The sequence below is a fragment of the Electrona antarctica genome (assembly GCF_951216825.1).
Source record: "Electrona antarctica genome assembly, chromosome: 1".
Lineage (NCBI taxonomy): Eukaryota > Metazoa > Chordata > Actinopteri > Myctophiformes > Myctophidae > Electrona > Electrona antarctica.
This window is the reverse complement of record NC_136806.1, coordinates 31,062,124-31,075,255: the sequence shown is the minus strand read 5'-3', so window position 1 is coordinate 31,075,255 and position 13,132 is coordinate 31,062,124. Positions and strand designations below refer to the sequence as shown.

Sequence of the window (13,132 nt, the reverse complement as noted above, 5' to 3'; positions counted from 1 at the left end):
ATGGTACACAAAGGAGGTTCTACATGAACTAACGCACATGTTCAGGCAGTCAGCCACCTACACTCAACACATTGACCTTGAAGAATATGGAGTTACTGTGACTAGGAAGCTACTTCTGTAAATGCAAAACCGAGATCACCACCCCTCTCCTTGGCAAACATGCACTCTGACTGCTCACTGCTGGCATGAGGACGACAACATCCCAGCCTGTGTACTCACTCAGACAATGTGCCGACCAGCTAAGAGAGGTCCTCAGTCGTTTTCAAGAACAAATAATACCATCATTATGATACGGCTTGTAAACCATTGATCTTGGGTAGGCTACTCTAATTTTCACAAACGAGTGCAAAATAACAAGCTCAACAGACAGCTATAACACCATGAAAGAGGTGTGTATGTCTGTCTGTGACAGAGTGTGCGTGTGTGCGTGCGTGCGTGCGTGCGAGCTAGAGACGGGGATGTATGAGAGATGATAGTGAAGTTTGTTTGACTGAGGTTAGAAAAGATGCAAGTGGAACTAAATGATTTCCAAAAGGAGGACACGCAACGACTTTCATGTGGAAAATGGTTCAGTTTAGAGGCAACATTATACTGAACAAACAGCTGAAGATAAAACTCATTATAGCATACGTTGAATGCATCAAGCAGCTAAGAGTCCTTTGCCACTGCTGTCTTTCTCTGGCATGTTGAAGTTGCCGCACACTGAACACTCGTAGGCACAATGCAGGATCTTTTTTTAAATGAAAACCAACGTTTCGACCTGGAAAGGTCTTCATCAGGGAAAGAGGAAAGTTGTCAAAAGTACCACGTTTTGGTGTTCACATTACAGGAAATCTCAGCCGTTCACTCAATAAGAAAACCTAACCCAGTGGTTCCCAAACGTATTCATTTCAAGGACCCCCAAAATGTTACTCATTAGCCTGCGGACCCCATTTGAAAATATATGCCAAGGACCCCCATAAGAGAAGGTTTTCCGGCTCTAGCAGTGATTTTCACCCATTTTCATTTCAAGGGCCCCCAGTTTGACGTGAATTAGGCTACGGTCCCCCATTTAATGGCATTTCTATCTCTGAGACACCAATTTATATTGTAAAATCACTATTAATTTAACTCTGGGTCCATTTGGTTCCATTTGTACACTCTGAGTTACAGACCCTTAAGGGTCCATTTGGTTCTTAATTATCATTTAGCTGGGGACCCCCTGGAACTCTCAAGGACCCCACTTTGGGAACCACTGACCTAACCGAGATCTACTGATTCTGATTATATACAGTATACATATACTGATGATACACAAAAAACACTGCTTGGGCTAAAAACAGCCATAGCCGTCATGACAAATGTGACGAGGTCAGCACAAATGTGACGAGGTCAGCACAAATGTGATGAGGTCAGCACATTTTGGGCACATTTGGGCAAGTGGCTATGGCTGTTTCTAGCCCAAGGAGTGTTTTTTTGTGAAATACTTGCCATTAATATAGTGGTTGCAACTACTGTGAATTAATTGATTGCCCGAGTCCCGTGGTGGGAGTTCTGCTCTGGTTTTGGTCAATATTAAGTAGTTCCGGTCATTTTGTGGGGGGCACTGCCACTGGGGCCACGCACTAAAATTAAATGAATTCACAAAACTAACGTCATTTGTATTGTTGGTAGGGTCACAAGAAACCCCTATAAAAATAATTCCTCAATACTGACAGCCGGTCAGCAAGTGGATTCATGAATGTATTTATATAGACAATATTTTAGGCCAATAAAAAATACTATATACCAAATTGCCCACTCCACAACCCCGACTGCCGGTCGTGCCGGACTACTGCTGAAGAAAGACAAGATAACCCACTGTTCCTCTTTTATCAATAGCGATATCACCGGATGCAGACTAGGGTTAGTACTAGTCGGCCAGGACAGATTGTCGCACGATTTCATTGTCAGATCGCTCGCATACTAGCACTCAGGGTGTTAAACGAGTGTGGTTGGCGCCTCCTATGATGGTTGAATTAGGCCCACAATAGCGGGTATACGCGTGTGTGACATCATCATCATCATACCCGGAAGTTATGCGGGAATGCCTGCTGAGTGGCAAAAAACTACTGATTCCATTAAAAACTTTTAAACAACATTAAACTCACTTTGCCACTCACTTTAGCCCTCAATTTGCCATTCACTTTATGCATGCTCATATACCCTCTATACCTAGAGTAGTATCAACAGTAAATTGTGGCATCCCAGGAGGACCAGCCAACTTCACACTCTCTCAACATTGATCAAGCACATTCTTGACTATGTTACACCTACCTTTATCTAGCACTGCAGTTACAGTCTTTTCTCTAACTATATGACATAATGACACCCAATGATGTTCCCCACGATGTGCACACCAGTGTTGACTTTGTCGACCAAAAATCTTCGTCGACTACCCTTTTTCACTGTCAAAGACGGAATAAAAACTAAGCTACGATGACTAAGACTAAATAAATAGATTAAAATGACTATAGTCGACAAGAGATCCAGTATAAGTAACAGATGCTGAAGATACAACACTGGGACGCGTTGTGAGCTTGTAGATCGGCTATTTTCAGCAAGTGTAAAAAACGACGGCATCAAGGCCCGCCAAAATACATTTTAGTCGACTAAATCAATTGTAGATTTAGTCGACTAAAATCTTACAATGTTTAGTCGACTAAAACTAGACTAACACCTCAACATTCCAGGTGACATAAATGTGACTAAAACTAAATTTAAACTTTTCAAAACACTGACTAAAACTAAAATCTTAAATTTGCTGTCAAAATGTCTAAAACACTGGCGCACCCACCAGCTCCTATATAATACATTTAACCATGTTTGTCCTTTATCTCTCCCCATAGAACCCCGAAATGCTGACCCGGAAAATCAAGTTGTGGGACATCAATGCCCACATCACGTGTCGGCTGTGTGAGGGGTACCTGATTGATGCCACTACTGTAACGGAGTGCTTACACACCTGTAAGTAGCCGTCACCTACCTAACATTTCCATGCACCTCTGCTTCCACTCTTTCTAATTATTCTCTCATTTTCTTTCTTTCTTCTGGAAAAGTTGATGAATTTAACAACTATTATACTGCACGTACTCACTAAAACTGTCATAATAAGACACCGTGAGTGTATATAGTCACTGACTATTGCAGTTAATTGGTGCTCAAGTCAATGTCGTTCAATGTCTTGCCTTGTAACCAAGTTAAGACTAGCTCTGTTTGGATTGGAACCTCAGCATTATCGCCTCCCCTGGTCGAATGTTTTGATTTTCCAACTGACTTCAATTAATTCGACATTCGACCAGCGGAGGCGTTAATGCTGCTTCACCGGCTGCAACTTCCGACAAAAACATGTTATTGGCTAACTTCATAACCTAGGTAATTATACCTAGTCATTATAAGTTACTGTCAGGCAAATGATGAAAAAGTTAAATACAATACAAAGTATTTAATTATGAATTACAATATTTATACACTGTAGGTTATTTTTAAGTATACATTGAATATCTACATTATAATACATCATTACACCGATAATGGTAATACCTCATCCCTTCGCTAGAGGGAGCCATCGTACCACAGTTGGGGGACTTGCTGGCCTACTCTGAACACCAGAAACCTTGAAAGCCCCGTGGATAGCTTTGATCCTCCTCAGTGTTTTTCCTCCTTGTGTTAGAAAAGAGACGTGTCGACTCCAGAGCCAACACCGAAGCATTCATATTATTATTCATATTATTATTATATCACGTTGTGGTTGCTGAGCTCCGTCTTTTCTCCAGTGGGCGGCAAGGTAGATCCGTGAACACTCTATGCCTCCCGTCTCCGGTTCGACTAAAAAAAGCATATTTTAAGGGTAGTTGCACACATGCACACCCACTGTGAATAAGCGGATCATCTATTTAATATGATGAATATGTCACAGTTGGAATCATTATGGCATTCCCCCCACCTTACTGAAGCAGTGATTTCCAGTTCAAATATATCACTGAAAATAATCCACCAAAGATGCTTTACCTTTTCCATTAAAATATGATTCTGTACCTCATGCAAAGTAAAACTTTACTTACACTTGTAAGGACAACAGGGGAAAATGCATTCGCAATATTACCAATATCATCTGAGGCAGATGTCCTTACGAGTGTGTGTGTGTGTGTGTGTGTGTGTGTGTGTGTGTGTGTGTGTGTGTGTGTGTGTGTGTGTGTGTGTGTGTGTGTGTGTGTGTGTGTGTGTGTGTGTGTGTGTGTGTGTGTGTGTGTGTGTGTGTGTGTGTGTGTGTGTGTGTGTGTGTGTGTGTGTGTTTTTGTGTGTGTGGAGGGTTTAAATAATGCCGGAAATGGGCCGGAGTTCGGCTCTGGGACCTCTAAGTTCTTCTGTGACCTCAAATGCACATACAGTGGTTTTTCTTTTGTGGCTTTTTTTGTTTGTTCTCACATCAGTGTGCCTTTTACGTGACGCACGATGGGAAAAAAAATAATGAAATGCATGAAATGAAATGGAATTATGTTGACGTTAATCCCCATCAATAATAACCACTTAATTCACACAAATTACACACAAATTATGCAAAGGCCCCGCCTCTCTCCCTCGTGTCAACGCAGTTGTCAATGTTTACAACTTGATGGGAAGATTAAGTGGAACCGACAGTAGTTAGTACTACAGTGTTTATTTAGTCGACGAAAACTATGACGAAAAGGTTTGTTGACTACCTTTTTTCACTTATGAAAACTAAACAAAAAGTCAAAAACTAAATTAAAACTAAGCTATCATGACTAAAACTATGACTAAATATAGTATATATATATAACAAATAAAATCTAGACTAGAGAGATCCAGTTTAAGTAAGAGAGACATTTTGGGGGCGCCTGCTGGCCTAGTGGTCCAGGCGCATGCCACATATAGGCTCTGGCCTGACACGCGTTGCGTGTTCGAGTCCCGTTCATGACGACCTTTGCTGCATGTCTCTCCCCTTCTCTCTCTCCCTCTTTCCTGTCTTCACTGTAACCATCAAGAAAGGCACAAAAGGCAAAAACACATAAAAATAAAAAAAAAGACGAGTCATTTTACACTTGGTTGCATGCTGAAAATAGCCGATCTACAAGATCACAACGTGTCGCAGCACGACACGTTGTATGCTTGTAGATCGCCTATTTTCAGCGTAAAAAAGTGTAAAATCGGCCATTACTATGACTAAAACTAAAATCAATATTTGCTGTCAAAATCAAGACACGGTGAGATAGAGAAACAAAAGTTAAACCTGTGTTCTCTCCTCTGCAAGTTTGTTGTCCGTAGCGTTGTTACGTTGATGTATCTATGCATCTCTCTCTCTACTGCAAAGACCTGGTTACCACACTGCTCCGGTCAGTGCACCGCCTCCGCCTCCCAGTTCTTCTGCCCCTTTTTCTATACGGTTGTCACGTTTTCCTTTTACCTTATACCTGATGTAAACAAGTCTTATTGCTTTTTCTGGTTTTATCCTCATAGCAGTTTTTGTATTGACCTATTTACAAATGTCAATCAAGCTTGTTTGTTAAATGTAGGGATATGTACAATCCTATGCGGTAGGCTATATTAATGTCTGTAGTTATGAATGCCTGTAGTTATGTGTACATAGCCTACTTTATCTGCGGGATTCAGCGTTTAGCCAAAGCGATAATTTAAGCATAATAACAATATATTTTTCTCTTCAACAAATCGCAAAATCCAATTGCGGTCCTTTTCATAGTTAAGTGTTAGGCAAAGCGATGCAGGCCTAATTATTATATTATGTTCATTCCATACCAAAACTGTCGCGTGAGTCTGTGTGTGTGATTCTGATCTGTCATCTCTGCGTGTGTTGACACTACACACATGCAGAAGAACTGGGAGGTGGAGGCGCGAGGGGTGTGCTGCCCGGAGCATTGTGGTAACCAGGTCTTCGCCTCTCTACCCTGTGTGTGTTGCTCACTGAGCTGTGAAGAATATCCATGTCTGTGTTCTGTGACTTCATGCCTGTCAATTGTTGTGAGAGTATTTAATATGTTTGATACGCCGCGTTGCTTGTGAACATCGGTTCACATGTTGGTTGGTGCACAAAATGAAACTGGTGCTGCCTGCTTGTCCATTTGCTAGGCGCAAACAAGACGGAAATAGGCTTAGAGAGCAGCACTGTAGTGTCTGGATTAGTCCTTAATTCAAATGTCGTCCTCTGTTGCAATCCTACGCACAGACAGAAAAGAAGAGAGAGAGAGAGAAATAACAATATTATATTTTAGCTTTCTTCTATTGCTACATTCTTGCGTGAACACTGTAAAGAATGCATTCTATTCGAGGTGGAAAAACAGTAGCCCTTATGGTATGTGTGTGTGTGTGTGTGTGTGTGTGTGCAGTCTGTAGGAGCTGTCTGGTGAAGTATCTGGAAGAGAACAACACGTGCCCCACGTGTAGGATTGTTATTCACCAGAGTCATCCACTGCAGTATATCGGGTGAGTGAGGGGCCGCTGCAGCACGCACGCACGCACGCACGCACGCACGCACGCACGCAGACAGGCAAAGGCACTCAATCTTCTCTGTTTCTAAGTTTCTTTGTTCCCTCTCTTTCTTTCCAAAGACTTCATTAGTGTGAGGCGTGCACATACTCGCAAACACACACACACACACACACACACACACACACACACACACACACTCCATCTTCAGTGTTCAGGGAGCCAGTTACTGCCCTTGGGGCCTCACTGCCTCAGTCGAGCATCAAGCATGCAGTCCAATAGACAATCCACTAGCGTAGCAGTAAACTTGGCACTTTATGCCTTTCTTCATTTTATTGCCAGTCAGAGGAGAACAGCACCCGAGGCGTTCCGTTGACTGGCGTAGCTTATTGTCTGAACAGAACCGTGGATGGATTCGTCAGAAAACTGAGTCCCCAACACATGTTACAGTGACGGGCACTGGGTCAGTTGGAGTTAGTGCTGGCACACTGGACCCTAACAGTGCATGACCCAAAGTCTGCAGTGCTCACATCCCCGTGTATGGATGGACTAGTTTTTCATTGATGTTGAAGAGTTGCCATGGCATTTTGACATTGTAAGTCTTCATCAGAACCACTTGCAATGAGCAGGTAGCAGGTCTGTTTCCTGGCCACAGACATTATTCATGTCAAGGACCTCCAATATTTGCAAGCGACTTCGGCGCTAGTATGAATTGACTTTTATAGAGCCTAAATTTGTGTCGGGGACCCATCCCAAACCCACTTATTCGGCTTTTAAAGTGGAGTATACCCTAAGACTGCATAAATGTTTTCAATGGACATAGATGTGTTGGCACACATACAGTTACTGCACACACACAGGGACCACACACCGTTATCTGATCCCCGAATAAAATGCACAATTTATCTGGCAAAAACTTTTGGGTGAATTTCTGATTCAAGCCCCATGACACCGTTGGTGCATTACTGCCTGATTTATGCACTGATGGCGCACCCAATTCAGTCATAACACTGTTGTCTGCGGCATCACTGTTTAGTTGGAAAATACTGCCATTTAGGAATGCATTAACAATTCACACAGCTGTTATTCCACTTCATTTGACTGACAATTAGATCAAAGCCTCGCAGTGAAGAAGACAGAATGTCTCATGATCCGAAAGCTAAATTTTTAATCGCCTGACAGATTCTGCTTCTGAGTTTGTGCCTTGGAGTCCAAAATGGACGCTCTGCTGAAGTCTTGTTTCAGGGTGTACGGGAGGCTAGTTTTTTATTCCTAGGATAGCTCAGGTTTAGGAGCGCTCGTTTTACCAATCTTTTACTACCGCAGATTTTTTTTATATTTTTTGTATTAAGGTTGGTGAGGGGTACGTTAATAGTTTTTGGATTAAGGTTGGTGAGGGGTGCGTTGCTCCCCTGCTTGCGGTTATGTTTAGGTTAGAGTTAGAGATAGGGTTAGTACTAGTCATAGAGTACTAGTAGGCATAAACACTTGTGTGCGGTCCAAAACACAGCCCAGCGCTTCCTACTCCACTGACAACCAATCACAGCGCTCCAAATTCCCTCCCATCATAGGAATAAAAAACTCGCGTACTGTCGGCACTAATCCCGCTTGCTGGTACTGTTTGGAGTTCTCATCCTCTATGTTTTTTCTTTCAAGTGCATTGGGTTATTCAGGTTATGACAATGTAGCCGCAAGTGGACAGGTGACGGGTCACTTTTGCATTTCAGTTGGTTTTCTTTATTGTGATAGGACCGTGTGGATACTGACAGGAAGACCATTTAAATCGGAGAAACACAAGCAAGTTTGTGGCAGGATTTGATCCTAGGCCACCGGTAGCATACAGGCAAAAATCCTCAGTGTTCATTTCACACTGTGAGTGCAGACAATGGCATTTTTACACTCTCTGAATGCAAATGAGTGTACATGTGGTAATTACTGCAGGGAAAATACAGCATGTTGCTGTTGCCAGCCAGTGTGTTGACAAGTACTATATGCTTGCCTTGTCTCCCAAGCTGAATGCCAACTAGAAAACAACATGAGGCAACATCGCTTAAGTGCAGCAGAGGCACTGTCAGCCAGCCAGGGGTCACTGTCTCTCCGTCTGGTGGACAGCAGCACTGGAAACGTTTGCTCTGTCCTCCCACTTTATCCATCCCTTGTCCCTACAGGAGTCTGTCTGTCTGTCTGTCTGTCTGTCTGTCTGTCTGTCTGTCTGTCTGTCTGTCTGTCTGTCTGTCTGTCTGTCTGTCTGTCTGTCTGTCTGTGTCTCTGTCTCTGTCTCTGTCTCTGTCTGTCTGTGTGTCTGTCTGTGTGTCTCTCTCTCTCAGAGATGGGGGAGCTAAATTTGCCCCCAGTCAAGATGACCTCTGCTGTAGGACAGTAGAGAAAAGCCACTACTGGCCTGCATGTCCATGTGGTTCCCGAACGTTTTTGCCGGTGACCCAAAAGAGAGATTAGACCAAACTAGTGTGTGTTTTGTGTTGTGTTTTGGGTCAATTTAACTAGCCATGTAATAAGCGGGATAATGTCTGCCTAGGTGGTTATTGATGGGAGATAATTCACCGACATGGGGTTTAAAGGGCCACTTCACCCCTTTTTCAACCAGATCTTATTTTAATGATGTTTGGGAGACAAGAAACACTTCCCTTGGTTTTTTATGTGGGCAATATGTGTTTTTAGATATTTCAGTATTTCAAAGTGTCCATGGGCTCCATGATGTCATGGACACTGGGCTCACTTACTTCCTGGACTACATGTTGTCTCAGTAAGACAGTCCTCCCCCTATCCACAAGGAGGAGCAGTGGACCAAAGCATTATGGGGATTGTAGTCCAGGAAGGAATTTAGGCCTGACGTCGAAATAAAAAAAACATTCGCTCTGAAGGAATATATATTCAAAGATTTGTGCCGCATTTTTACGATTTTTCAAAAATAGCAGACCTAAATGGTGCATTTATATAGCGCCTTTATCCAAGGCGCTTTACATAGATTGTGCATTACATTCACCCATTCATACACTGATGGCGGCAGAAGCCATGCAAGGCACAAACCAGCACATCAGGAGCAATTAGGGGTTCAGTGTCTTGCTCAAGGACACTTCGAGACTGACTCTGGGGGAGCCCGGGTTCGAACTGGCGACCTTGCGGTTACCATCCGAGAACTCTACCCCTGAGCCACCGCCGACCTACAAGCTCGTAGCGTGCCACTCGGTGGCGCGCTATGAGCTTGTAGATCTGCTATTTTTCAATAGCTAAAGTATAACATAATGCTTAGTTAAAACACCAAAAGGGGTTCCCGTTCAGAATGGGTTAATGCCCTACTGTGCGTATTTCCTATGCAACAATACCATAGTATTACTAATTGAATTGAATGGAAAGTACACCATTTTGTCATTTCTGAGCCCGGTTGACAGCGCTAGTGTGCAGAATACAGGTATTCGCCTCCCTTGTAATAATCAAAGTCATATAAGGTCTACTCTCCAATGTTGCTGTGCTGGTACATTCTTCTGCTTACAAAATCCTGCTGTATTAATGCATTTGGCCATTATAAAGATTCCTTTTGCCCCCCCCTCCCTTTTTTTTCTCCTCTGAGGCTTTCACAATGGTTGTCACATTACTAAAGAAGGGTAAATGTAGGATAGGAGACATTCTACAGAGACCCCTGTTATGTATTAGTTACAGCAACATAATTATGTTCCAGTGCGAGATTCTTGGTGCCCTGTAGTCAATCCTCACATTTTGTCAATATTAATCCCCTCTGTGGGGCCCTATTATAAAGCATAGGATAGGTATATTTAATATGCCGCTGTAGGCCTGTTGTGCTATTAACCCATTCAGGACGGGAACCCCTTTTGGTGTTTTTTTTAAAAATCGTGAAAATTTGGCGCTAATCTTTGAATATATATATTCTTTCAGAACGAACGTTTTTAACTCAAATCTTTTGCTTCGGGGGGGTCCCTGGATCAACATATTTTCAGATGGGGGTCGGTGGCCAATTGCATATAATTTTTGGGGTCATTGACATGAAATAGTTTGAAAACCACTGACATAGAAATAGGTTTTTCAGAAAACTTTTAGGATTTAGAAGCCATTTTAAATGGGTCTAAATGTGTTAACTCGACACAGAATTGAGCAGCAGTGGCTCAGAAGGTAGAGCGGCTGACTGGGGAAGGTCCCCGGTTCCATTCCCAAGCTTTAAGTAAGGTATCCACAGTCCATGAGCAAGAACCTGAACCCCCAAATTGTTCCCTGTGTGCTCATAGGATCACCTCCTAAAGCAGGGAAGAAATGTCCTCTCTGGGATCACTACAAATACAGTTTTATTTTATTTTGAATTACCTACTGTTGTATCTGGTTTCTCTGGGTCAGACTTATGTTGGGTTGTTTAAATTTGTTTTCTTTTGCTATGGTATGTATATTCAGTGGTAATAACCTGCCTGCATAACCAATTATTCACCTGCAATTATAAATAAGTGTAGTGTATGTGCTGTCTGCAGGCCCTGCTTTATTGTTGTCATGCAGATGTTTCTGTCTTATTTAATCTGCACACGTGGACTGTAATGTTTTATTCTTATCTAAACTAATGCCCAACTTATTATTTCTATTTTTTTTTCTTAGCCATGATCGGACGATGCAAGACATTGTCTACAAGTTGGTACCGGGACTTCAAGAGGGTAAGTTACCAAGAAGAGTTGGTAATCTTCAAACCATAGCTGGTTTGTCTTGACAAAGCTGTCTATTACTACTTTCCCACCATTGTCTTGTTTTATTCTATTTCTGTTTTCTTTTCTTCTTTTTTTGTGTGCACAATTCTAATGTCTAATGTAGCTCTGCATGAAAAGTATATGAATACATTTCATGGGTGCATGGGCTCGATCTACAGTCTAATGAGAGAAATATGTTAGACACGTTCATGCACATAGCGTAGCCATACACAGCATTAAATGTTTAAATAGCCCAGTGTCTGCATCTGCAATCACTAACCCTTCGTAATGCCTGGTTTATTCTTGGTTGCACGCCGTGTCGTTCACTGAAAGTAGCATATCTACAAGCTCACAGGGCACAGGCTCACACGTCATGCTGTGACGTCTTGTGAGATTGTAGATCAGTAATTTTCGGTCCACAACGTGCACAAAGTATGAATCACCCTTTATTCTCCCCTGAGTCTGTCTCCCTTTCCCTCTCTCTGTGACTCTGACCAACCATCTCTCCCCCCTCTCTCTCCCCCCCCCCCCCCCCCCCCCTGTCTTTGTCTTTGTCTCTCTCAGCGGAGATGAAGAAGCAGAGAGACTTCTACCAGAAGCTAGGGATGGAAGTGCCTGGAGACATCAAGGGAGAGCTGTGTAAGACCCACCTAGAACGCAACGGTACGATCTGCCCCACTCATATTGCTAATGAACTCATGAAGGCTAATGAAGGGCAGTGTTTGTGCCGTTCAGGTCAGCTATTTTTTATAAATATATTTTGGGCATTTCCCAAAGTAGAGACACCAGGTTGAAAGTGGTTAAACAACAGTTTTTGCCAGTCTAGAGTCTGTCTGACTGTGCTGTGTGCCTCCAGTCTAGAGTCTCAGTCTGACTGTGCTGTGTGCCTCCAACCCTGATGAGTCTCAGTCTGACTGTGCTGTGTGTCTAGAGTCTCAGTCTGACTGTGCTGTGTGCCTCCAACCCTGATGAGTCTCAGTCTGACTGTGCTGTGTGCCTCCAACCCTGATGAGTCTCAGTCTGACTGTGCTGTGTGCCTCCAACCCTGATGAGTCTCAGTCTGACTGTGCTGTGTGCCTCCAACCCTGATGAGTCTCAGTCTGACTGTGCTGTGTGCCTCCAACCAGTCTAGAGTCTCAGTCTGACTGTGCTGTGTGCCTCCAACCCTGATGGCTGCCTGGGGCTGCTGTAAATGTGCACCTAGAGGACTGTCACACTGGCAGGCCTAATCACCCACTTACCACCCCCAATTAGGGCACAAATGGAAGTGGAAGCGGTCTTGTCCCACTGTCCCATCGCCTTGTCAGCGGCAGGCGGCACAGGCTCTGGGCTGCATTACCCGCCTCTGCAGTCTGCATGCACCCTCGCACGCACTCACGCACGCTCACACACACACACACACACACACACACACACACACACACACAGAAAAGGAAACCTGGAAATGTGATCACATCTAAGACTGTGATTACTATTTATGTTTTTGGAAAGAACATTTCACAAACAATGACAGGAACATAACCTGAAAGAAAGAAAAAGATGAAGTAAACTTCAAAAACAAAGTGTCTGCTTCTTCTGTAGAGGTTGGACGAAAGCATGTTTAAGACCTAAGGCTAAGGGAAAGAATCTAGTGGACAAAGTATTATTATTATAGAATGTTAGAGAATATTTGGACCAATAGTCTCCAATAGCTACTTAAGGAATCTAGTGGGGATAATGTCCATTGGAAAGGAAGACGATTGCATCGTACGTGAATCCGTGATATTGTTTCGTCACCATGGGAATCTTCTCAAAATGGGTTAGCGCAGCAGAACAACATCGTGTTCACCAAGGTCTCTGGGCTCAGGGGAAATCATCAGCCTAATCACCTATTTTGTTTGTAAAATTAGGAGGAACTGTTCCTCCCTTTTCAGATGTTGTCTCTAAGGGCTGATTAAGCATTGGGCTGATCA

The 13,132-nt window shown here is 43.2% G+C and overlaps 1 protein-coding gene across 3 annotated transcripts in view; it reads left to right on the top strand.

Moving 5' to 3' along the window:
* Positions 1-13,132, top strand: part of pcgf3 (polycomb group ring finger 3) — a 61,442-nt gene that overhangs the window by 32,253 nt on the left and 16,057 nt on the right. For all 3 annotated transcript variants that reach the window (XM_079511886.1, XM_079511885.1, XM_079511887.1), the window contains 4 exons: positions 2,868-2,985; positions 6,381-6,477; positions 11,095-11,150; positions 11,745-11,843. In XM_079511886.1, coding sequence (XP_079368012.1) covers positions 2,868-2,985; positions 6,381-6,477; positions 11,095-11,150; positions 11,745-11,843 — 370 coding nt within the window. The remainder of the gene's footprint in view (positions 1-2,867; positions 2,986-6,380; positions 6,478-11,094; positions 11,151-11,744; positions 11,844-13,132) is intronic.